Source organism: Lytechinus pictus, chromosome 12 (assembly GCF_037042905.1).
Source record: "Lytechinus pictus isolate F3 Inbred chromosome 12, Lp3.0, whole genome shotgun sequence".
Taxonomy (NCBI): Eukaryota; Metazoa; Echinodermata; class Echinoidea; order Temnopleuroida; family Toxopneustidae; genus Lytechinus; species Lytechinus pictus.
In genome coordinates this window covers 18,342,123-18,369,647 of record NC_087256.1, presented here as the reverse complement: position 1 = coordinate 18,369,647, position 27,525 = coordinate 18,342,123, and the positions used below count along the sequence as shown (strand labels likewise).

The 27,525-nt window shown below is 39.0% G+C and overlaps 1 protein-coding gene across 3 annotated transcripts; it reads right to left on the bottom strand.

Moving 5' to 3' along the window:
* Positions 1–1,007: 1,007 nt before the first annotated feature.
* LOC129273638 (uncharacterized) lies at positions 1,008–27,525 on the bottom strand. Of its 3 annotated transcripts, none has more exons than XM_064107262.1 (12): positions 27,446–27,525; positions 22,225–22,980; positions 20,887–21,234; positions 19,904–20,108; positions 18,420–18,552; positions 16,825–16,894; positions 15,765–15,905; positions 11,382–11,452; positions 9,086–9,244; positions 8,190–8,344; positions 6,366–6,478; positions 1,008–5,352 (listed from the first exon to the last, which is right to left on the bottom strand). In XM_064107262.1, the coding sequence occupies exons 2-12, from the start codon at positions 22,940–22,942 to the stop codon at positions 3,065–3,067; spliced, it is 4,401 nt and encodes a 1,466-aa protein (XP_063963332.1). In that variant the 5' UTR covers positions 22,943–22,980; positions 27,446–27,525; the 3' UTR covers positions 1,008–3,064. The 3 variants fall into 3 exon arrangements, with proteins under 3 accessions (XP_063963332.1, XP_063963334.1, XP_063963333.1); XM_064107264.1 differs by having other exon boundaries at positions 19,904–20,105; XM_064107263.1 differs by lacking the exon at positions 27,446–27,525 and adding an exon at positions 26,835–26,857.

Below are 27,525 nucleotides of genomic sequence, written 5' to 3'. Positions count from 1 at the left end.
CATGGCTTTGGGAACACAACTGAGGGAATATATATGATGTTCTCAAGAAGTTCAAACCAAGCAAGACATGATCATGCTGATGCTATCACTTATTTGTCTTGTGCTAAAATGCTCCAATATGTTTGTGATTCTCGAAATCGAAGTGAACACTTCAGGGCTTAGCTTTACCACCATGATAAACACATTCCGCTCAAATGTTTTTGCAATTTTAAAGAGTACAACACTCAATGATCATCAACCACTTCTTTCAAATTGATATTTCAATCCACAAGATAATAAAGGTGGGGTGATTGACGAATCTGACCCTAATCTATGATAAATGCAGACGCAGCATCATTCATAATTATGCTAGCTGGCATGGAACCCAAGATTTACAAGTGTATGGCTCAATATGTGGTGTATCATTATGTTGATTGGCCATTGCTGAGTCAGTCAGAATGGAGATGTTTGGTGGAAGCACTATATGCTATATGGAATCTGGAGGATAGGTAACCTTTGACATAATTATGCTGGAAACCTTTCACCAAGAATCCCAATTTCATCACTGTTGGAACTGACAGGGAGTCAAGGTAATTCAATGCATCATGAGATGAGTTGGGCATACACAAACGATGCAAACCGCCTCTAAACCCACCTCTGGGAAATCTTCAGAGACTTGCACAAGCTATACGAGAATGTCATTTTCCACCAAGAGCATATTGCCTTCACTTTCATTCACCTCCAACAATCCTGCTTGTAGGAGAATTGTTGCTTCTTGCAGTTTAGCTAGACTGTCCATTAGCATTAATTCCCTGCAACAAATTTCCCAAACTCTGCACCTTACAAAATATGCACTTGGATTGTGGATGAAAACTCAAATCAAGATAAAAGATAAATGAAGATAAAAGACTTAAAAAAACTTTCAAGGCAACAGCAGTGCTTACATGTTGTTTACAAGAGGACGATACTCATTCATATTCCTGTATCTTTACTAAACACTGGAAAAGATTCCAGCCAGGTTTTTCTTTCTGAAAACCTTGATAACAGTTACTTACAAGAACATCCTGATCATCTCCCAAGTAAACCTCACTGAAGATATCTCAACATAAAATGATAAGAATATATAAGGATACCCTCTCTCCAAAGAACTTTCCTTCCTAAAAACAACTGTGACCAATATCAATATTTCTTGATATCTATCAAACAAATCTAAAAGAGACCCAAAAAAATCTTCCTCTACACTAAACCTTGTTTTGTAGATCCATGAGTGCCAAGGAACTTTTGAAGGACATCTGACCAGGATTCACACTTTCTTTTGAGCCGTTGGTGGATATTTCTTTGAGGACACCAAAACAAATATATCACCCCTATTTGCTATTTCTTAATATCAAAAGCAACTACTGAACCAGACCTGAGATGGAAACATCTCCTCCTCCTCAGCTTTCTGCTTGTAACACATTTGAATGACAGTCAAAGAATATCCAAGAAACTTTGAAGTATGCCTCAAAATGGAAGCCACCTCTCTCCCAACATTTTCCTTTTCATCTCAACATTGGTAGATATCTTGTGATAGCTCAGAGACCCTGAACAATACCATGCAAGAAAATGTGACTTTCTCTCAAGCTTATCCCTTTTCCTCCTGTTCGGCAGGGTGAATAGGAAACAATGAAAGCATTCACAACACTTGATGATGATTTCACTATTCTAAACAACTTGGATATTCCTTTCTGAACAATTCCTGGTTTCAGAGGAGAATCCAGTAGACAATATGCCTTTGAATACAGACTTTTAGGGCAGAGAGTCCTGAAGAATATGAATGCTCAAATCAGACTCAATTTTATAACTCCTGACCTATGTCCATGACGACACTTAGTGTTGACCTTTTGGTGTTGGTACAAGGTCAAATTTTACATCAACGTAGCCACACACTTCAAATAAGCCTAGCCCTGAACATATCTCACTTGGTGTTTAACTGTCAGTAATATGATTTGGATCATGTTTGTACACTAAAATCATGTTTTGAAGCCAGGGAATGCAATCTAAGTTGTATTTTTAACACTAAAACCAGCACCAGACTTTAAATTGCCTATTATGGAAGCTCCAATCATCTGTTGTAAATGTAGGAAGGTAAACTGACAAGTGGAAGGCCGGTGACTAATAAAAAGGACTACTGTTCTTTGGAGTGTGAAAGGTGACCCACTGAACATGGCTATGGAACCATAGATTCTGCATCAAGAGTGTAATCTTTGGCAGTTATGACACTCTATAAATATTCATTATTAATATTCATCAGTGTGGAAACCACACTACTAAAATAGTTACCAAACGAAGTGCATCAAATTGGCATTGCAAGTGTTGTGTGTCACCGCTGTCTTTGAATCTCAACCTCAATAGCCTGTTAGATTGAGAAGGTAACATGCAGGGCACCAGTAAATGTTTGAAGTAATTGGTAAGCTTGAAGAAACTTGAACAGGCATATTTCATTATTCAATGTTATAAATCTCCATTTCTACATTATCAAGATTTACTTTGATATGCAACTGATTCTACTGCTGCTTATACATCCCAACAATCTATAGCAAACCACACCAAACAAATATTAAAGGATACAATAAAAACAATTAAATCATAGAGAAATGACTTAAGCACTGTGTGCATTCTGCCACCTTGACTGGAATAAGAATATAAGTTCACTATATATTCGATGGAATTTGTTTGAATAATACTTAACACTAAAAACATCTTATTCATCTTGAAAAATGGAACTACATACTACATTCATTCAATCATTTTTACACATCTTTTTATTTTTAACGATTCTCCTTCAAATTAGAAACATTGTATAGGAAAAGATACATTTGGCTCTTGCAGCTCCTTCTTTTCGTTGAAGGCACACAATTCCTTCCTGAAAATTATGGTAAGAGAATAAACATTGCAGTGCTTTCTATTGGAAATACTTTTTCAAACAGAGCACAACATTTGCAAATCACAAAAGAAAGAAAAAACCCGGGAATGAAGAATCAAGCAGCTGCAGGACAAAAAAAAATACAGAAGAAAGAATTTTACTTGAAATATACACGGTGAGTTAATTTCTTGGTGAGAAATTTTGCTTGAAGGGTGGTAGATTACTCCCTGGTGGATGGGCGGCGGGGAACGGAGGCATGGCGGTACACGGATTGGTTACACGTAGACTCCCCCTGCCTTGACCTCTGTGGATGTTCTCCCTCCGATTCCTTCCAGCGTAAGGACTGGGGACATGCTTATCTTTGGGCGCTCCAAACATTGCCCAGTCGGGCTGGCCATACTGTTCCCGATTCCTCAACTGATTCTCATGAGCAGTACGTTCATAAATTGACAAATCATCATCTTCTTCGACGACGCAATTTCTGATGGCCTTGAAGTCGACTGGCTCTGGGGAGGTGGATTCCTGCACAGAATTGCTCTCAGGTAACAAGACATATCCGTCCACTTTCTGAGCTCCAGGGGGAAGATGATCTCCATAGCCTCCTCCATCCCTTATCGGAGTGTATGCACCTCCATATGAGGCGCTTTCATAGCTGTTGCCAGGGTCAATGCCATAGCTTCCCAGTTCTGACATGGCACTGTAGGACACACCCTCTGCTGCTGGAGACCCTTCTTTGTGCCTTGAAGGAAGAGTATATGCACCTGACCTCAGGTACTCGGAACCACCAGAACTTGCACTCTCTTCAAAGTTATACATGTTTTTTGAGGGAGTTTGAGAAACATTCTGTGGTGCCTGACTTGGAAACCCACTGGAACCTGCTTCTGGACGCTCTGCAAAAATCTGCTGTGCTGGGCCTGATTGATGCCCAGGAACGGATTTGATATGGCCATTCCAGCCATCAGTTGTCTTGGGGTTTCCTGGCAGGGGATTTGCACCCCAACTAGCGATACCTTGACTTGGAATAGACGTTCCCCAGCCATCTGTTCCCAGCCTTTGCTGGGATGATTCTTGAGGTCCTGGGCTACCATCTCCCCATCCAGAGGGCTCTTGAGGCGTATCATTACCTGCCTCCTGCGACGTCACACTTTGACCATCACCTGACCACTGGTTAGGTGTCTGGAGCGGAGAGGTAAATGATGGAGGAGGTGAGGTCGGTAACTGATTGGAATCTAGAAGTTTTTCAGACCAGGGACTGTCCTGAGCTGGCATACCCCATTGGCCGATACCTTGCCTTGCATCATTACTGTTCTGTTTAAAATCTTGGTTAGGTGTTACTGCAGAGATATAATCAACAAATGTTCCACTCCCTGCAGATTGGGTAAATGGAGGCTGACTTGACATTCCTCCTTGAGATGATGGTACCCCTTGAATGCCTGGTGAAGCAGTCAGCATATCTTGCCTATTCAATGAAGGGTTCATCCCTTGAGCAGTTGAGGAAAGAGGTGTAGTCACAGCCTGGGTTACACATATCCCTGAACGCTGCCATGGACTAGAACCTGACAGACCTATGTGTCCCAATTGATTAACAAGTTCTTCCTGCTGCTGAAAATTCAGAGATGTACTCATCTGCTGTGCTAATGACACTTGGATGTTGCGAAGGAACTGAGAACTTTGAACAGTGTGTCCATGAGCGGTTCCTGCTTGGATATTCCCATCCGGCATCATTTGCTGACCAGGCACACCTGAAACTGAATGAGGGTTTACCTGGCTGTTAGCATACATCATGGAGGGCATACTGGAAGCTTGTGACGGAGGGATGTTAGCTGCTTGATGAACTGCATTTCCTAGAATTTGTTGAGCAGCAACAGCTTGTGGGTCTGATATAGCACCTTGTTGAACCATTGCTAAGGTAGCAGCAAGGCCATGTGAATGTCTTTGGCTCCCTCCTTGAGAAATCTGAGATTGAGGGGGAGGATGTGATCCTTGGGATGCCTGTATTGATGCAGGTGTACTCTGATTGGCATACCCATGTTGCTGGTGCTGTTGCTGCTGGTGATGCTGTGTTTGTTGCGGCAACTGAGTCATCACCATTCCAGAACATGTAGCTGCAGCCGACATTGGGACTGGCACCGGAGGAGGGCCTTGAGGAGGAGGGAACCGAGGTATATTGTGTCCTGGCTGATTAATGCTAGGAGGAGGGACACTCGTGTTCACTGGATGACCCTGAGGGAAGCTCATTGGGTGCTGCCCGGGTGGTAACCTCCTTGGAACTTGCGCCAACCCTGATGGTGGCGGAGATGTGTACCTAGGACCTGGAAATGGTGGGTTCTGCTGCTGTTGCCTTTGTTGCTGCTGCTGCTGTGTAGCCCATTTTCCATCTTGCTGATTATTAGGCTTCTGTGGGCTTATCGGCAGTTGAGGACTAGAAGATGTCACTTTTGCAGGAGAGGTGTCGAATAAACCAGAATCTGAAAGAAGACACAATACAAAAGATTGATTAAAGAATTCACTCCGGAGAAATAAAAAAGGGTGCATCTCACTGTGGAACAAGTGCTTGTGAATGTAGCCATGTTTAGATTCACCACCTTTGCTGATGAGAGTTGCAAATGCTTATTAATGTTTGTTCATGACAACAAAATCTATGTGCGAAATGAACGGAATGTTTGCAAACATTTGACGTTTTTGATATTTTCTCAGTGGGTCGATTTCATACATGGACCATATGGCCATGTAGTTACCAGCATTGATATAATAAAAACAGGAATTTCAGTGTCACCATCTCATTTTGGGGCATTTTAGGGACTCATTTGCCCCACGCCCCAGGTAATTTTCCCCTCATGTGCAAGGTTTTAATGGCCCATGCTGGGGCTTGAATTGCTTTATATGATACGCAATCAACATTGCTTAAGATAAATGCCTGTTGGATACAGTAACAATTTCAAAATGAGTTTGTGCAGAATACAATAAAATGACCACCCAAATGATTGTATGTATGAATGAAAAATATGTGCCTTAAGGATTCTGGAAGACTTGTATAATTGCTGAGAAATAAGCGAAACAAGAAATAAGAATGACATTTCACTGGTATTTTTCAAAGCAATAATCGTACACACACTGTCCCACATGCGCTTATCTGTGTTATCTGCAGTCTTCATTGTGATTGTTTTTCAGCTTAGATTTCGTGATTTCACAAAATTCAGATTGTGTAAGTGTACCAGGGGCCCCCGTTTCATTAAGAGTTACAACTGTTGTAACTTTGCCATTATTGCAACTACCATGGAATTCCTGATTGCTATTGGTTGCTGAGCCATATTACCATGGTAGTTACAATAATGAAACGGGCCCCAGATCTAGATGTAGGATGATATAGGGAAAACTGACCTTGGTTTTTACAGACTTTCTCATAAAATCAGTGTTTACACCAACTACTTTTGTTTATCTTTCAACCCATTATTGTGAGAGTCAGAGGGTTAATACCAACCTGTCTTGGCATCTCTCTTGTCTTGATTCACATGTGCAGTGGTCGGTATCCCGGCAGTACACCTCTGACAGGCAAGATTAAACAGGGTATCCAGCAAAAGAGTCCTCGCTTCTCTGTCATGGTCAAGAAGGTAAGAGTTTTTAGAGCTTGTCTTTAGCTTGGGTTAAGGGGCTTTCACAATCACTCTTGCGATCATTTGGTCACTATATATGTTGCACACAATCACAATGGTTGTAAGCAGTCACACCAATTGTAAAGGGGGCTTTTATTTCCTAAAATGTGAATATCACTATTCCCAATCATTACTTTATCATATGAATGTCCATAGCACCAGATTTGAAGTGAAGTTGGTTCTAGGATGAATCTCACCGGGGGCCCGTAACACAAAGCTTAGCAATGATCGTAGAACATTTTTCTATGATTGATTGCATTGACAACAATGTACAATCAATCGTGAAAATCAAGAGTACGATCAATTGCTAACCTTTGTGTTACGGGACCCAGGTGTTGAGCTATTAACAATGAGATTTGAATCATATCAGACCTCCAATTAGGTGCTGGAGCTAGGTAAGGTAATCTGAGTTGTGCTTCCAACACCAACACCAACACTGAACTTAAACTCACTAAATTGTTGATTTACTTTGGCCTCTTCGTGCCAAGCACCTCCTCCTTCAGCTATATTGGAACATAAAGGGTGACAGCGGTAGGGAATGTAATATCGATTGGGATTCCAACACCAACACCAAACTTGAATCCACCCAATCTTGTCTTACTCTGGCCTTGTAGTGCTAAGCACTTTCTTCTTGAGCAATGTTAGAACATAAATGGTGTCAGAGGTAGGGAATGTAATCTTAATTTAGAAACCAACACCAAACTTGAATTCACCAATTCTTTGACTTACTTTGACCTTGTAGTGCTAAGCACCTCCTCCTTGAGCAATGTCAGAACATAAAGGGTGTCAGAGGTAGGGAATGTAATATAAATTGGGATTCCAACACCAACACCAAACTTGAATTCACCCTATCTTTGACTTAATTTGACCTTGTAGTGCTAAGAAACTCCTCCTTGAGCAATGTTAGAACATAAAGGGTGTCAGAGGTAGGAAATGTAATATACCTTGGGATTCCAACACCAACACCAACACCAGACTTGAATCCACCCAATCTTGTCTTACTTTGGCCTTGTAGTGCTAAGCACTTTCTTCTTGAGCAATGTTAGAACATAAAGGGTGTCAGAGGTAGGGAATCTTAATTGTGATACCAACAACAAACTTGAATTCACCCAATCTTGACTTACTTTGGCCTTGTAGTGCTAAGCACCTCCTTCTTGAGCAATGTTTGAACATAAAAGGTGTCAGAGGTAGGGAATATAATCTTAATTGTGATTTCAACACCAAACTTGAATTCACCAATTCTTTGACTTACTTTGGTCTTATAGTGCTAGGCACCTCTTTCTTGAGCAATGTTAGAACATAAAGGGTGTCAGAGGTAGGGAATGTAATATACCTTGGGATTCCAACACCAACACCAACACCAAACTTGAATCCACCCAATCTTGTCTTACTTTGGCCTTGTAGTGCTAAGCACCTCTTTCTTGAGCAATGTTAGAACATAAAGGGTGTCAGAGGTAGGGAATGTAATCTTAATTGTGATATCAACACCAAACTTGAATTCACCAATTCTTTGACTTACTTTGGCCTTGTAGTGCTAAGCACCTCTTTCTTGACCAATGTTAGAACATAAAGGGTGTCAGAGGTAGGGAATGTAATATAAATTGGGATTCCAATACCAACACCAAACTTAAATTCACCCAATCTTGACTTACTTTGGCCTTGTAGTGCTAAACACCTCCTCCTTCAACAGTGTTAGGACCTGTTTCTTGATGTTCTCATCGTTATCCCTCAGGGTCAGGATAAGAAACTCCTCCAGACATTCGGAATTCACCTCAAGGAGAAGTCTACTATCTTCACTGGTGCTTGTCTGTATGTCAAATATCATTAAAAACATGTCTAACAATAACTGGCCATATATGGGGTAAGATGAGAATAGAGGGCTTGTGGTTCGATCCCTGGGCCCCGTCTTACAAAGAGTTACGATTGATCCGATCAACCTTGACTGTATGGAAATCCCTCGACACCACAATTTTTAATAAAGGAAAATTTGCACAATGTCCTTAGTAAACAAAGAGAAGCATACAGGAAATATTTTAAACAAACATGCATTTCAGATGTTGATGTTGCTGGCTTTCCATAGTTGTGATTGATCGGATCAATCACAAGTCTTTGTGATGATGTGTAAGGTCAGTCCAAGACGGAAATAATCATATCTGATTGATACACGTCTGGAGAGTAACATAATCACAAAGTACAATGTGTTTTTCTCTTAAACTGACTTTCCATGCCCTCATTTATACTATATCCTCTGCCATTTCTGACACTTTTCCTTTCTCTGAGCAAGTACAAAATTTTGTAGTATACCTTCTATTCAAAATGAATGATTTATTACCATGATTATCTTGTACAACATATCATACAGCATTGAACAATGCACTATCTTTGATAATTTGCAGCAATGCAGTGTATACTTATCAACAGACATATAAAATCAAACCCCCAAAAAGCATGCATGCACTATGTTTTCCAGACGATACAACAATTTTTATTCGAACACTAATTGTTCGATAAACAGGTATTCTTGATTGATTTCTATTTTAGTTCTTACCACATTGGGTGCCTTGATCCAGTCCTTGAGGGCGAGAGCGATTACCGACTGTACCGAAGCCTTGAACTCAGTACTTGAAACCCTAGAAAGATTGTACAGTTCTCCCAGGAAATGACTGGCAGACCTTGCTTGCTTTCTCCTGAAATCACTGCTACTTCCCTGAAATATAAAAAAATATATATATAAAACATTTAATGAAGTAAATACATTTTTGGCTTCCACCAAGTAAATTTGATCGCATATTTAATATTAAAAACAAGTATTACATATCTTGGAACAAGCAAGATACGAACTTGTCATCTACTGATTGCCGGGCAGAGATTTGCATAAAAATCTTCACAATATTCTCATGCAGACCTCCAAATGAAAGAATTGTGATTACTGATACTGTGATATCGAACTGGAAGACCCTTTATAAAACTTCATGGTAATAAATATAAATGAAACATAATGAAAATAACTATTATTTCATGAAGGTAGACACTTCATTTATAAAACTGTGGTTTGAGTGGGCAATATCAGTCCTTCATGTTTATAACTTTGTGGAGCTCAATAAATCACTCTCCTTATTTTTTCAAGGAGCTCAATTGAGCTCCTCAGAATTGCTTTCCTAGAGGAGCTCAATTTAATACATGTATGCTAAATTGAAGATTTTTCTTAAAATTGTAAATGCAATAGCTGTGTAGCTATTAATCAATCTGTGGTGAAACCAGGCCTGGGTCATTTCACATCTTTAAATCCATGAAATGGCCATCTATTTTCCATAATTCCTTATAATCATTTTGATTTAGTTTAAAACTATCAGGAAAATGAAGAATATTCAGCTCTTTTTTTACTCTGATTGATGATGTTACAATTCTCGCTACCCCAAATAGGAACAAAAATCTCATAATGCGCGAGACGAGATAATTTTCACTCCGTCGGGTCGTCATCACCACTTCCGGTTCAGAGTCATGCTCGCGCGAGGTTCGCAATACTGAGTTTTCCACCACGCTGAAATCGATGCCAATCAGCGTAATATGTACAGATTATAATACTTTTTATCTAATTTGGTCAGTTTTGATTCCATTTGAATTATAAATAAAAATAAAAAATATATTTCACGAGAAAATGTGAAAGAGAGGGTTGTGATCACGAACTTTCCGAGCGAAAGCGACGGTGTGCATGACGGCACTGTTGATCTGAATGGCAAAACAGTGCATTGGACTTCCGATAAGGAAGTTGTAATACCGAAAAGCTATCCCATAATGCAATGCGCGTTACAGGGATTTTCCCGGATCTCGGTGAAATCGCTATTTGGGGTAGCGAGAATTGGTAAATATTGTAGTCCCACATGGAGATTTCCATGGTGTTGCAACATTAACTGAAAACGATCATCGATTGTTTGATCGTTTTACACTTGGTCAACACCATGAAAATCTACATATGGGACTAAAATATTTACAGTGTTTAACATCATAAATCAGAGTCAAGAAAGAGGTGAATATTCTTCATTTTTCCATTAGTTTCCAACTTAATTAAAATAATTTCAAGGAATTATGGAAAATAGATGCCTATTTCATGAATATACCGATGTAAAATGAGAAATTTCAGCAACTTTTAGTGAAGATTTTTTTTTTAATAAAAGAAGGAGTGCGATGTTTTGTTCTTATTTTTCTATGAGTGCCGGCGTGATTGCGCTCCTCAAAAATGAAAGTCTGCAATATGCTATTACCCGTACTCTTTTCCATTCTCATATGTTGAGTATGACAAGAAGGCGGGAGGTCCCATTTTATAAAGCCTTAGTCCTGAATGACCTGGCTGGGGATTGAACCCATGTCATCCCATTGATAAGACAGGCGCTCTACCACTGGGTCACGGAGCCAGGTTATGGGATAGTTATATGCTTTTCGCATTGCATTTCCTTAACCCCATACTATCCTTAACCTCGGACTATCCCACAGCTCATGAATATTGATGATTTTACCATACAGAGCGTGATTAACGTGCGATTTCGACTTCTGTGATTGGCTATTGCTTAGCCCCACTTTTCCTTAGCCCAGTTTCGTTTCACACTGCATCTCTTAGCACCGCAATTGTGGTGCTAGCACCACAATCGGCTGGCTTGCCCTGCTTTTTTGCAGGGCCAGATAGTACCGTACTATTTACCGTGCTAGCCCACTTTGCTAAAACATAGTGTGAAAATGAAGTGGGCTAAGCTTAACCCCGGGAAATTGGTGGGGCTAAGGCCCCCCCTTAGCCCCACCAATTTCCTGGGGTTAAGGAAAAAAAGTAGTGTGAAAAGCATATTACTTACCTGAATATATTCTCCTTGTTCATGCATGATGGCATTCTTTAGATCTTCTTTGAATCCTTGGGGATGCATATCTACAATGGAGAAAATATCACAACATAATCTTTTTCATATTTCATTAAAGGGCATGAGAATCATCAACCTTAATAGCCTCACCTCAAGTCCCCAAGTAATCATATCTGGCCTGGTTCATTGGCCATAATTCAACATTCTGAGCAGTGTATATAGGCCCGATTGATAACACACTAATACACTACTCAATACATTCACATTGCCATCATTATTATGTTACAAAGTAGCAAAACAAGTACTTTCCTCTCAAAAGCATTTTAGTTTTTTCACAAACATAAAAATTTGAATTCTCTGTATTACTAATAGTGATCTCAATAGGTATATTTTAAGACTAGCTATTCATAACAGAGAGTCAACGAGAGAGATCACACAAGTGTTGATCAGTTTGCTCCCCTTTTAATATGCTTTGGAACTCTTTAATTGAAAATGACGCTTTAAAATGCCACAGAGACCCATTTGATAAAGACTTAGAATTATTGTGGCTTTGCTGATACGTGTATGATACCTACATGTACCATGGAAACCTTGATTTGATTGGCCGTTAAGCCCTGGTACCATGGTAGTTTCAATAGTAACAATTTTCTATAATTATAAGTGCTCGATGAAACGGGCCCTGGATGCTTAGGAATATCATTGCCAAGGATCTTTCCTATTTTTTCTCAATTTAATTTCAAGACACAATACATTCATGATGGGTTTCATTACATCAGCTTGGCGACAACTGCTCCCAAATAGATTCCACACACTAATCGCATAACAAACTTCAACCCTGGATTTAACAATATAACCCTACCCTTAACCTAACCCTTAAACCTAATATAAAACCCTACTGCAACCCTAACCCAAACTATAAAATGTGTTTCTAAAAAAAGGTAACCAAAGTTCGAAAGTCAGCTATATCAAGACTACATGATTTATTGTTGTGATTTCTCTATTACATGACTAGCTAACTTTCATTTGACACCTTGCAAGCATCACAATTGTCACGGGTCACAGAGTTATGGTCCATCAAAGGCAAAGGGTACAAAGAAGTTTTGGGTTTCAATGTACAAAACCAACTTTGTTGTAAGGTCTAGGTTTCATCAGTTTTTTCCCTTCAATTTAGAGAAATGCTATACCATCTGCTAACTTTTTGTGGGTGACTGGCATTGATATATCAACTGCCTACCTTCAATCCCTGATGAACCCGTTATTCATCCAAACCTTTTGCACCAACGTTTCGACAGTACCTCCCTTGTCGACTTGCATGTCTTTCAATGCCAGGGTAGGAATTAATTAGTTTTTTTAGGGGCTACTTTTTTTTTTACATTGGGGCTACCACTTAATATCTTGGGGCTATTTTCTAATTCATGGGGCTACTTTTTTTTATCGCATATCAGCAATTACCTTTTGACATTCCGAGACTCACTGTGACGCCTAAAAGTTCAGAACATTTTTAACTGTAATTACTGTAGGGACAGTGATTTTCCGCGATCGCGGAAAACGGACGGAATTCACGGAAAGGGCCTTTTGAAACGGAAAATGGCATTTCCAACGGAAAATCACGGAAAACGTATTTTCTCTCAAAATACACAGAATAGCAACAGAAATTACTCCAAAATCACAACAAAATGAGAATATTAAATGGCCAAAAAAAAAACAGAAAACACGATCTCACTTCGCTACTATCATGACAATTCACACATCGTGACTACACTCGACATCAGCACACTCGATTGTACCCCGCACCGTACCCGTACCCGGCCGGCCGGGTTGGGCTTCACATGCACACACATGTTTCGTTCAACTACATGTACACAGTTGTGTGTTGCTGCCCTCTACGTTTGAATATGTAACAGCACGATATCGTGGTAAGATGGCGGATTGGGAAAAGACGATGACTGATGATAACGATGTCCAAAAATCCCCAAAATTATCGATGAAATATCATTTCACCGTGAAATAATGTTAATAATATGAAAGGTGAGGATGTATGCATGCAAAATGGGTGTGTTAAAATATTTTATTCACCCGCATAGATACGATTAGAACGGATTTTATTGTGTTGTTGGTACAGTAGCAGATACAAATTTTGACCAGTGCGAGTGTGCATGTAAATGTGTAAACGGAATTGTCACTTTTCCGTGTGTACAAAGTCTATGGGGAAACGGAATTTCCGTTTTCTGACACGCTGAAACGGAATTTGAGATTTTCTGAAACGGAAAAGGCAATTTTTTTAAACGGAAAATCACTGTCCCTATTACTGTATACATGTAAGTTTGCATTTTGGTTGAGGATTTGTTCAAATAGACTCAAAGATCACATATTAAACAAAGGTGTTCACCATATATGAATGTCTAGGCTTGTTTATTCTTTAGTTTTGTCTCAACTTTGAATAGTGATATCAGCCCTGAGTGATATAGTGATGAGCAGTTGAATGAATGGCTATTGAGTAACATATCCAGCTGAGCAGATCAATGATGCTGTTAACCCTCAATCTCCCGGGGTATTCTGATTCTTGTCATTCCCGGGGGGGGGGGGGGCCATTATGGCCCCCCCCCTTAAGATCTCAGCCGTGGATTGCGCGATCACAACGAAAATTTGCATGATGGTAGAGAATGACGTAATCTACGCAGTTGCATTGGTAAATTTCACTGAATTCAGATATTTTTATTTTATATGAATTAATTATGCTAATTTATTCATGAAATCATACTTTTTGCTCTGATTCACTAAATAAAGCTCCTAGAATGCTATTTTTTGGTGAAAATATTCTTTATAGCATTCCTAACAATTGTGAATGAAAAAAATTCTGGTACCAAGACCAATTTCTTATGTATTTTATTGTTTTTTAAATTTCTTACGTATTTCTTTGTTTTTTTACTTTTTGTTTTTTATTGTTTTTTCAATGGAAATCGTTCCAGACTTAATTCTAATCATAAACAAGGCAAAATTAATTAAGTTTGATCATTAAAAGTAGAAATAATGATACATTTATGAATTTTGGCCAAATACACAATTTGCATTGGATTTGTACATGAAAATACGTTTATGAGCAATTTTGGGTCTGACATGCACTTACATAATGTTGCGTAATTTCGTAACCGCGTACCCGGGCGTCACAAATTTGGTCTCAAAATTTGCGCGAGACTTGAAAGTAAAAAGTCAGTGAGCGGCGAGGTCAAATAATTTTGCGCAGCAGATATATCGCAAAAATTGTCGAGGGGGGGCCATAATGGCCCCCCCCCCCCCCCCCCCCGGGAGAATTAGGGTTAAGGCACACCCAATCAAGCTGCAGTGCTGCACCAAATTCATAATTCCATGATGATGATTTCCATCAATGCTGCCAATGTATAACCATTGGCAGCATTGATGGAATTATGAATTGGGTGCAGCACTGCAGCTACAGGCCTTACAATAAACAACAGTGATCCCACCAGAGTCGCCTTCAGCTTCACACACTACAGATTCGAGCCAATCGAGGCCCCAAGGCCAGGGCAAGACTTTATTGTCGATTGTCTCTGTTCAGTCTGTTTCTTTTTCTGTTTCTTTTTTGGCTTATCCTTCTCAACAGTATCTCGATTTGGAGAGGCTTCTGGCGCTGGCTCTGGCCATTTGGCAGAGCCAGGTTGAACTAGAATTAGAAACTTATCCATCTCGCACTCCGACTCGACGATGTCGATAATCAGCGCCGCGCTGTCACAATCACCAGCTGATCGCATACAATTCTGTGCATGCCTAGTACACATAATATACCGTACGATGCATGTGGTCTCGTTACCAGCTGTGTAGTCGAATCGTGCACGCGTACATGTACATAAGCCATGCGGCAAGTGCGTCAACAATTCTAAAAACCCTGTGCTAAAGACTATGCGTACTCCGCATCCCATATTGCATTGCGCGTTTATTTACAATCGCCAAGCTTCCGGTGTTACAAAAGGCTCGGATATTACATCGACCGTTCAACTAAAAGCTGGCAAGGGCGATATAAAAGATGCGCTTGCTCCGCCGCCGGAGAGCATAATTATGTGAAGTATTTTTTACATTGTCGATGGTATTTTATTGGGGCGATTCTAAAATAAATAGTCGCCCCAAAGCATTGGGTTTTGAGAATTTTTAGGGGCGATTTGGGCTGTCATGGGGGCAAAATCGCCCGTCGCCCCCGTGTAATTCCGACCCTGTTCATTGCTCTTCTAACCATGTGCCTGCAAGTCACCAAGAACGTGTTCAACCAAAATTGCAGCTATACGCCAGTTATGTAACATTATCAGAACGGTAATATTTCACTGAAATTTGCAGGGAGCGAATTTTGTATCACCTCTGAATGGGCCTTACCTTGCAATGAGTTGATGATTGTAGCAATCCTCTTATGGAGCGCATCGTCGTTGTCTGTGTTGACGATCGCGTGTTCTATCAGCTTCTCCAGCACCACATACTGCTCCTTGGGCCATGGAAAGTTGGCCAGTTTGGACGGATCTGAAACAAGAAAGCATAATGTCAACTTAATGTCTGCTTCATATCTTCAAAAATAATATAACGCATGTAATGGACAGCCCCCACCCTCCTCAGATACAATAATTCATTTGACAGGTGTTCTTACCAAAGTCATACACAAGTGCTGACAAGTTAAAGCTAAAAGAATGTAGTTCAGGGTTCCCAGCTTTTCAAAAAAACGAAATTCCCTGATGAAGTTTAAAAATTCCCTGATAATTATCTAAACCCATTGCCAGTTTCGCATGTTTTCTTAGTTGTTGCAGTGAATTACATGTATTTTCAGTATAAAAAAAATAATATAAAACTAATTAGTAAACACTAAAAAACCATCATAACCAGTCATTCAATGAATGTTGTTTTGATATGCAACAAAATATAAAAGAGTCTGACTGAGTAATGTGCTTTTGACTTTGGGGCCGATCAAAATTCTCAGATTTTTTCTCTCATTTGATGCATTTTTCCCTGATTTGAGGTATTTAAAAAAATCGAATTCCCTGATTTTTCCGACTGGAAAAAAGTAAAATAATTTTCCCTGATTTCCCTGATGAGCTGGGAATCCTGGTAGTTGCTGAAAACAACCGTTTTATGAGAAATTCTGTAAAATCAAGGTTGTCACCATATCATCGTAGATCTAAATCTGGTACGTTGAAATATACTTAACTTTGTGTGAAATCCTGACAAACCTGGCTGGAATACCATGCTTATATTGCTAACTTCTTACATGTAGTAATTTTCTTCTGGAATCATTTGTCACATATTTCTTCATTACACATACAAATATTTGGGTGGTCATTTCATCAGATTCTGTTCAAACTCAACTTTTTTTTTTAGATCATAACCTCAAACTGTATTTATCTTTAATATTAATATCAAATATTTACAACATTCCCAAAGTACTTACTGAACTTGATAACAGCCAGTAGCTCCTTTATAACCTCCTCATTGGTACTCGTCTTCAATGATTTGAGGATCTAGAAAGGGGGGGGGGGCGACATTAAAAAACCGGTAATGATTGTTTGTAGCCAATAAGCCTGTTCACGGTTGTAAACTGCGCACGAGCAGAAAAAGGTCATTGGAGACAACCATGAAGTTGGCTTACAAATTCACTGACATAGGCATTTGTGATTTGATGATTATTCATGTATTCCTTTCAAAATATTTATCACATCCAAGCTGAAGAGTAATAAATAGAGCCTTCATAATCACTGGTATTTGACAGTAGCCTAAACAATAGTCAAATGTGCCAAAGGCAGACAATAAAACAGATTTCCAAACTTTATCCCTGATGTACTATTCTAGTCACCTGGTCTATACAATGCCTTTTGTTCTTAGAATTTGAATACTCTACCGGTAAAGCTTACGCAACATCTACATTTGAAAATGATAGTGCTTATCCTAATGAAAAATCACAAAGGTCATTTGAGAAAAGTTGATCATGAGCTAACCGTGAACTGGCTTATTACATGCACTGACATGGATCATGGGTGTATTGTATATTTGTGTGGGCATGCAGCAGAGTGAATACGTTTGTATCAAAAAGCATATAAAGCACTGTAAAAGTGGGTTATACCGTTTTTAACACATACAAACTCAGTATAAAAAGTAGGATGATGTGCAGGGTTCTATACACTAGGCTATAACAAGTCTCAATGATGCATGCACAACCTTTCCTTAATACCTATGCTATAGTACTGATGTCACAAAGGAGACACTTTCTAAAATGATTATTCTCTCATTTCCGAAAGTTATGTTGCCATTTTATTTGAATCATGAGGGAAATAAGGGCCCAAAACAGAAAAAAATTGTGAAATCCGCTATACATGCTCGCAGGCTAGATTACCCGGCATTCATCACAAATAGCCAAAGATTCCTTTTCTGAGTAAACTTGCATATAATCGACTATTCAAAGCAAAAATGCATGCACAAGAATTGACACTAATTCAACTGTAGTCACGCTTCATGGGTTTGTGCAGACAACCCTACCACTTGAGCAAGAAAACAAAGGTGTACATGTAGCATTAAAATTAACTTCATTTCACAAGTTGTAAAAATTATCAAAATGAAGGAAAGATGGGGAGGAAAGACAACGAGAACCAGCTCGATGAATCCCAGAACCAACACAGCAAATGCAATAACAGAATAATATGGCAACAGTCATTTGTGCCTGATGCCCATTCTTATGGTCCATGCACAGGAAATGATGGTCATGGCTTTTATTTTTTACACGGGAAGCGTAAAATTTATGATCATTTTGACAGTATTGCCAACCTTAGTTGTGAAAAAATCCTATCCTTTCTTTCTTTTTATCCTATTTTCAAATCTAAAATCCTGTTTTTCTTGAAAATTTTGGGAAAAAAACATGATTCATAATTCTTACAAGTTTCAAAAATCATATTTCTATGGGAAAAGTCCTATCTTGTGCCACTTTGCCCATTAAAATTGCCAGCTCTGAGTATTGATCATTTCCTTTACAGTGAGATGCCCAAATTACTATACCTTCTTGATTTTCCGCTCCACACTGAACTTTTGCCACTGGTACTCTTTCTCCAGTTCGTCTTTGGTGAGACTGGACAGACCCGATTTCATGGTACCCTGGGGGCTGGGTTTCTTTCCTGATGTATTTGGTTGCCTGTAATCACCAAAAAAAAACCACACACAGATGGCAAGTGTAATGAATGGTGAATAATAGGCATGAATTGTGTTTCATAAAGATGTTTGTAAGTTATAAATGACTTTGGCCCGTATTCTGAACTCAGGTTTAAATTAAACCCTGGTTTAAAGTTGTGGTTTAACTATGGAGAGCCAATTGGGTCAGAAATCCCTAACAGTACACATTCAATTTATTAACTCATATGACACTTATATTGTCTGGGAATGATAACTGAAGTACTTTGAAGTATTTTTCTTCACTATGAAAGCAACAGGAAACAAAATAGTAAACACAAGAAATATACAATATTATACAATATAACAGAATTTTTAATTTTTGGCTTCCCATAATTTCAGCAGAGTTAGACCGTGGTCAAAATTAAACCTGACTTCAGAATACGGGCCTTTAAGTTCGACCGGTGACCATATCTTAGGCACTTCATCACATTCCAAATTATATTGATTCCCATTAAATTAACTTGAAAAGTTGAAATTTCATTTGCTGCACTCAACCAAGGTAAGGTGAATGGGTATCCTGTAGGATTTACTCCTTGAATGTTTTAGCATCTTTATAGTACCTTAAAGGGATGGTTCGGGCTGAAAATATTTATATCTAAATGAATAGAGTAAAATTCACAGAGCAAAATGCTGAAAATTTTATCAAAACTTGATGACAAATAACAAAGTTATTGAATTTTAAAATGTATCAATATTATGTGAAAACAGTTATATGCACATCGTCATGAATATTCATTAGGTGGGCTGATGATGTCACATCCCCACTTTCCTTTTTCTTGTTTTTACATGAAATCATAATTGTTTCATTTTTTCATACATCTGTAAATGGTGTGTCTCCATTATGATGAAATATGTTGCGGCAATATAACTAATGCACTTAATCAGTTGTCAATCCAATTGTTTTAGTTCTTGGTAGAAAAAAATTGAATAAACCTAATTTCATATAATAAAATACAAAAGAAAAAGTGGATATATGACATCATCAGCCCATCTAATGATTATTCATAAAGACATGCCTAGAACAGTTTCACCGGAATAATGCAAACCTTTAAAATTCAATAACTTCGTTATTTGTTATCCGATTTTGATCAAATTTTCAGCATTTTGCTCAGTGAATTTTACTCTATTTATTGAGATATAAATCTCCAGCCTGGACCATCCCTTTAACTATAATACAGCTGCACCATTTATCAAGGATAATATTTATAAAAAAAAACAATGTAGTAGCTGTGCTATATCTTTATAAATACAGCTATTAGTATTATCAAGTTCAAAATCATAAATTGTTATCCTGAATAAAAAGAATTATTTACCTGTTCTGCATATTAGTCATGCCTTGTTGTGGCATCCTCATGTTGTTCTGTAGACCTTTGCCATCGGTCTTCGGTCTCCAGTTGTTCTCCCTGCCAGGATTCTGCCATGGCTGTCCTGGCTGGTGAGACGGGTGCTGCTGATGCTGCTGTTGTCTCTGAGGATACTGTTGTTTCTTTGGTTGTGCCTTGGATTTTTGATCGTCTGCTGGGGAAGTTGAGAATGTTGGATGGTTAAGAGATATTGATAGTTGAAGGCCATAGATTGGACAATGACTTTGGCTGTGATTGTAAAGAATGCTGGTCGTTATGATAATGATGGTGATAATAATGACGATGATGATGATGAATATCATGATGATGAAGACCTTGACGATGATAATGATGGTGAAAGTGAAGATAATAATGCAATGACGATGATATTGCTAAAACAATGGTAATGGCAATAATGATGATAATGGTGATAATAATGGTGACGGTGATGATGATGGCAACAGTAAAGATGATTAAAGATAATGACAGTGATGATATTGTACAGAAATAATGCAGAAAAGCATTTAAATAATGATGGCAATAATGATGATGATGGTGTTGGTGAAGCCGATGATGATGATGAAGAGGACGACAATGATGATGGAGAAGATGGACATAATAAGGGTAATAGCAATGATGATGATGGTGATTTGGTGATATTGATAATGCTAATAACCTTCCACGTAAACATGCCATTAACACCCCCCCCCCCCCACCCGATAGACCACATTTCTCCATCCTTGATCTTTAGTACATTTACCATCAGATACAATAAAACCTACCCCAGTAACATGGAGGTCCAAGAGGTATCCTAGCATTAAATGGTAAAAGAGGGGCATGCAAACGATGAAAAAAAGTTATGGAAATTATTGCTCAAGTACCCTTGTGCAATTGACAACCTACAAACTGGCTTGTCAGAATATCAATCATTAATTTCCTTTTCGTACATGTACCTGGTGGAGCAGTCTTTCCCCGTCCTTGATCTACAGCCCCTTTCTCGTCTAACGGCTGAATGAGTCCGACCTGTTCAGTCAGAATTTGCAGCAGCTCCTCTTTTGTCTTTGGAACCTTTTTGGGCGGGGGCAGCCGGAGGTCCATTGGGGGTGGTGGGATGGAAATGGGGAGGGCTTTGGGGAACATGGGAGGAGGCCCCCTCGGCAGAAGAGGGGCATTTGGAGCTGCCCCTAAGATACCAGCACCAGGTACCTTCACTGGAGAGGGCAGAAGGGGGATGTCCGGGGTAGTCTTTGAACCTTTGCTTGTTGGAGCTGAAGAGTTTAGGTTTGCAGCAATGTGGATTTCTAGAACAGAACATCAAATAAGTGAAAATACAACAAAGTTATTCATAACATTGGGGAAATTTCTCAGATGAGTAAGTACATGTATATCGGGTTGGTTTGAATTTTGTGACATACCATAACTAAAAACCTGTGTCTCATTTAGACTAGTTAGATTACAGTGTACTTCTGCACAAAGATTTACTAATTAAACATCATAATGTGATGCAACTTCAGACCAGTCAGTAATGTCCATATAACATCAACTGGTAAAAAAAGGTTGATTTAAACTACTAAGATAGTCTACATAATGTAGGAGACCTTCCTCCCATTGACACATCAAATCTGAGCCACATTGACATCAAATCTTCCTCACATTGACACATAAAATCTGAACAACATCCTCACAGTAAAATATAACTTTATGATCTTTTCTGTAAAAAAAAAGAAGATAGTTGATACCTATGTTATATAGACATCTTGTAAGTTTTTTACTTAACCCGATGGACTTACCCAGATATATACTGTACAATGTACAGTACATAAATAAACTTGCACAATTTTTATGCACAAAATGTATTACATCATTTTGGCTTGACATAAATATCAGAGAAGGGATATTGCGAAATATCCTGTCATTTGGAATTCCCCAGAATCATGCATGTTGTATCACACACATGTATAACATTGCTCCTACTCAAGTTTAACAGCAGGTACAGTGTATACGTAGTTTGTATATGAATTTTGATATATTCAATTCATTTCAAATAGAAAATTAATTTTAGCAGCCTCTGTGAGGATTACTCATCTCAAGGTACCCTGCAAAATAACAACACCTCAAGAAAGTTCTTCGAGATTGAAATCGTAAAATTCTAAACAATAATAATAATCATTCCAAATCAATCAAAAAAGGAAAGTCATACAAATTTCAACATTCATTTTATACAAATTAAACAAGGTGTCCACAATTAACAAACAGCCAATACTCAGAATTACAAACATGATGTCACTTACTCGATTTGTCATTCACACTAGGGTCACTCTCATTAGTAGATTCGTTCTCATTGTCTTTAGTACCTTCTCCTGACTTGGGTTCAACTGAACTATTTTCATTTTCCAAAATGCGAGTGTTACTACTTTCGCTAATTTCATTTGACTCCTTTACCTCCTCAGTCTTACTGATAAATTCACTCTCGACATGTATATTCCCTTCAGTCGCACTAGGAGTGGGATCTGTAACAGATTCTATAGTATCCTTGAGAGGCACTTCAGCGGAAGTGACTGGCTCGACACATTCTGGTGATGTGTCTTGATGAGATAAAGCGGAAGGTTCACTCTTCCAGGTATCAATGTAAACTGTTGGGTGGTCTTCCAAAGATGATATTCTGACACCTTCCAGTTTTGCTGATGCCTCAGGTCCCTTGGACTTAGCATTATCATCAAGAGCTGGAATGGAAGAGTCCTGGTCCGGAGGGTCGCATCCAGAATTCTGTGAAATGTCTTTGCCTTCTTCATCTTTAGTCCCATCTCCTGTGCCCTGAGGCAAAACTGAAGGCTCAGGAGCGCTTTCACTTTTCCCAATAGTATCACTTCCTTCGTACAAGTCAGGTTTCGGTGGGCTTTGAGACGACAATGGGTTTTCGACAGTGGACGGTGAAACACGGCCAACTTCACTATCAGCAGCATTGGACTGGATGAACAGCCCCCGACCGACTCCTGAAAACTTCTTCATTCTGTCCAAGAAAGATACTTAATCTATAGGGACATGTGCTGAATAAGAAAATAAGAAAATGAAAGAATGAATATCAATTTGACTGTGTCACACTTTAACGAATCTAGCCAGCAGTTGTGCTCAAGGATGCTCCATGAAGTGGCAGAGATATCATGACTGCATGGCATTGAATGATTTTACAAACTGGCTCAAACCGTGGTTTGTGTCGCAAAAAACAATGCGCATGGTATGCATGATTTTACGAAGGGACCTTAACCCCGTTTTTAGTAAAAATAAACAGTTTCTGAAATGCATACCTGCGCATCATTTCAAGTATTGAAAAACTAAATTCGAATGGCGAACAAAAGTTTGTATGCTTTGATAATGTTGTAACCTGCACCCGTTGCGGTACGGGTTAACCTGCCGGTATGCCCCCGATCGCGGGTTGCAAGCCGGGCCGAGTTCATTCTCAAACCCGCAGACCGTCATGCGAAAAAAAAGGGAGAAGTAACGACGCATAATAAAAACATTAACAATGAAAATTGAGTTAGGATCATGTGCTTCTTACGTGGCGGATTCTTTTAGAGACGTAGATATTTCCTTTTAAAAAAATGCTGGCGTATTTTTGTCTTGTGAACAGTGAACAGGACTGAGACAGTTCGACATAAATACATCAGTTGCTCTTTCGAAGAAGGAGCGCGCGCCAGTGCAGCGCAGCACAGTCTAGTCAAAAGCAATCGCATAGGCCAATGAAACTCGATGTCGAGTTTCCCGTCCCATTTTTTCCAGCTCATAATGAGGAATTCATTATTCATTATTTTCCAGAAGATGAAAGTTTGACCTTTTGTAACCTTTGAACGCACTTTTATTCTGTGGAACTGTCTTGAAGCCAGGGAGCAAATCAATCAATTTTTTTCGGGGGTTCCATTTTCATTTTTTGGTAATATTTCATGGTCTCCATTTCTACCGTTTTGGAGGCTACTTTTTTCATTTCGGGGGCTCTTTTCAAATGCTACGTTTTTGTATTTTGAGGAATCCCTGTTCACTTATTAAATTAATTATTACTTATTGTTTAATATTGCATGATTTTAAAGTTATTTTTTTCATGCTTAGAATCTTGGATGTGGGTGTGTTTGTGTGGGTGTGACTATGAGTTGAACTTGGATATAAATGAATTCAATATCTAATTTCTACTCCATCTAATTCCAGTACTTGGCCATGTAATAAAGGGTCACATACCCTAACTTTTCCTGATGTTCTTTGAAAACGCAGATCTCCACGAAAATTGCATTTCTCTATGGGGGAGTCTAAATTTGGTGAGAATGAACTCATTAATAACTTAAATATACATGACAATGAAGAAATCATCTAACTTTATTGGCAGTTTTGAATAATATTCCCGAAATATAAACTCTGTCTGAAACATAAAATCACCATCATTGAGGCCTTTACAGAGCGAATTGTCCCCCAGAGCTCTGGCAGAGAGACAGAGCTCAGACTGGCTAGCTAGTACAAGCGCCAATGCGTACGTGCGTGAGCCTCCCGTCGGCCTTGTAAAACAGATTGAGTTTTGTTTGATGATTTTTTTGTCTGATATGCTGTATGACAACTCACCAATGCGAGGTTACTAGACTATGGGATTTATTGAGGTAGCTCGACCAAACCTCGAGCGATGTTCGTGCAGGCTCCACTCCACTTCACTACCGCTACATCGGGTAGGTAGAGCGTAGTGTAGCAGAAGTGAAGTTGAGTGGAGCCTGCACGAACATCGCTCGAGGTGTGGTTGAGCATGCAGTGTCATTCCATTCACAAGAAAAAAACAAGAAAAGAATTACAGGTATTTACATGATACATTTATACAAGTAATTGTGACTGAAAAGCTTATATTAATGTTTTATATCAGTTCTGAATCTAGATCTATGTCAAAATAGTAAAATAACGAATTATTTTCAGAATTTGATTTTTAAACGCGGTCCAAATTTCATAACGCGGGCGGGCGACGGGAAACTGAACATCGAATTTGCTGGGCAGCCTGGGCTACATGTAGCTAGCGCGCGCTGAGCTGCGGCTCCGATCCGAGGAGTTAATTGCGCAATGCTTTCGATTACGAGATCAGAGCCGACCCATTTCGGGTACAAAGTAACCCAAAAAAACATTTTCTCTCAGGAATAAAAGGCGAATTTGCAAATTTTAAGTAAATTCACTCTAGGCTAGGTTAGTAGTTGGCATATATTTTCGTGATTTGAGCCTGTATAGTGTGGGGATTGCAGAAATAATTTTCATTTTTCAAAGATAAATTTACTTGCGGGTTAAAACCCGACGGGTCAGCGGGTCCCGCTTGCAAATTATTGGATTATACGGGACGGTACGGTTCGGGTTTTCACTTGCAGGTTACAACATTATGCTTTGAGGTGGTATAAATAATTGATCTGATTTGTTTCAAAGCTGAAAATTAACTGAAGATTAATCATAAATTTTTTTTAATTCCACAAAATTTTCAGTTGATGAATTTCCTCATATAATTTTAAGTGTCAATAGGTTAATAAAAATTTGAGAGAAAGATGTGATTTTCTTGGAAACAAGTGTGACCAGTCACATTCAGGGGAGCATTGTTTTGCGCCCGGCATTCGACAGCCCCCACCCTACATTCGACATAGCGCAATCTCACATTCAAAAGTCAATGCATGGGAGAGTCGCTAAATTGCGCTACACCGCATGCAATATGCAACCTGCAAGTTGAAGCGGCCATTTGCTCCTGCATTACGCTTAGACACCATGTCGAATGGAGGCCTGCAGCTACTGTAGCATGCCGTCAACTTGATTTCTGTGCATAATCAATGTGTTAGAGTTTTTCAGTCGTGTTCTTTTATTTAGATAATTTGAAGTTACGATCCTAAATTTCTCAATTTTTAGAGCATTTTTCGACGACCCCATTTCTTAAATCTGAGCTAAGCCGTCTCTAGAAGAAAACTGAAACTAGGCAAAGTTTTAAATAAAGAGTGATGAGAATTATAGAAAAGGAGGAAGATCTGAGATCTTCACCTTTTAATAAACAGGGGCGGATCCACCTTTCACCAATAGAGAGGCCCAAAAAATTTCAACCATATTTTCCCAGATCGGCCATTCAAAGTTTATTTATGTTAGTTCCTTTGAAGGGGTAGTCTTAACAGTCACTGTTTAGCTATATTCTTCTCATCGGACATCTCATCAGACATGCAATGCAAGCGCGAGCAAAAAATTATTGTAGCGACATGAAAGATTTTTTTCATCATCGTTGTACGGAAGAAGTAGGTGATCCTCTAGACCAAAAGCTTCGGTCTCTGTTACATTGGTTGTTCCGCTAAACTCCATTGGCTCCACTCTCTAATTACAGAGACTAACAACAGAGACCGAAAATCTAACTTGATCTTTACAGGGACTCAATGGCCATATGTTTATGTATTAAGTTCGGATACACCAGAGAGTGGGAGTTGTGCGACAGCTGAAGTAAGTCACTGTTTTTTTTCCCTTTAAGCTTTATTTTTTCCCGTTTTGGTGCTTTTCATGCCAAAACAGAATAATAATCTTTATTTTGGTTAAGTTCTTTTTATATATTTTTATGAAATAAAGCCAAAAATCAATGAGCCCCGTCGGGGGGATTTTGCATTGTTAAAAAAAAATGACGGCTGCACGATAGCGAGCCGTCTGTGTACTAGAAATTTAAAAAAATAAAATGTTAAAAACTCCTCAAAACAGACGGCTGCCAGCTGTCTAGCGATCCTGTAGTGCTTCCGATCATTCCTTCGAGATTACTTAACTGGTCTTTAAAACAACTAACGTGTGTGGAGGGGCAGACATTTAGAAGAATTTGGTGCATGATTGGAGGACCAGTGTTTGTCCAGTCTAGTTTTGAAAATGAAATTCTTCCCCTCACCTTCTTTTAATATTCACTCGTCTTCCTCCTCTCTTTTCCTTTTTTTGGAAATCCTACTGGGGATGTGCGCATCCTTAGCCCCCCCCCCCCTAGATCCACGCCTGAACCTAACTTCCTAAGTAAAGTCATCATTCAATCATTCATTGGCATGTCAATTGTCATCGACATCGGTCATGAAAACTGAAAAAATTGACACTTTATTCACGTTCTTCACCAATCATGCAGAATCAGGCCAATGTTAAGTAGATGATAAGTTTTAGTGAGCTAAATCTATTTGAAAAACAAAATGTAGCCAGAATACTATTTCTAACGTGAGAAAGTTTGAAAAGATTGACAAATTTTTACAAACAAAATTAATACAATGTGGGACTAAACTGAATTCAACCGGCTCATTTTTCACGCACAACATCCATACACACAAACAGCACGCAGATTCGTTTTGGCAGCATCATCCTCCATCTCATTCTCAACACACCTGTTGCGACTAAAAAAAACCAATTATATTTCAACAGCATCGAATAGAAAGTTTGTTGAGCAGAATTTCCAATGTGTTATGGATCCATGATAACAAGGCAAAACTCCTTCAAAAACGTTGAAAAGGAAGAAATTACCTGCGAAATTGCCGCTCTTTCACGACGAACATCAGTTAATCATGCGGCCGAGACGCTTTGAAATTAGTCTTCAATCGAGA

Excerpts from the sequence above, each read along its gene's own strand:
- LOC129273638 (XM_064107262.1), bottom strand. The coding sequence starts at position 22,942 with ATGAAGAAGTTTTCAGGAGTCGGTCGGGGGCTGTTCATCCAGTCCAAT. Across the intron at positions 11,453-15,764 it reads AATCATCAACTCATTGCAAG|ATATGCATCCCCAAGGATTC; the intron begins GTAAGGCCCATT and ends TCTCCATTGTAG. Across the intron at positions 5,353-6,365 it reads CAAGAGAGATGCCAAGACAG|ATTCTGGTTTATTCGACACC; the intron begins GTTGGTATTAAC and ends GTCTTCTTTCAG.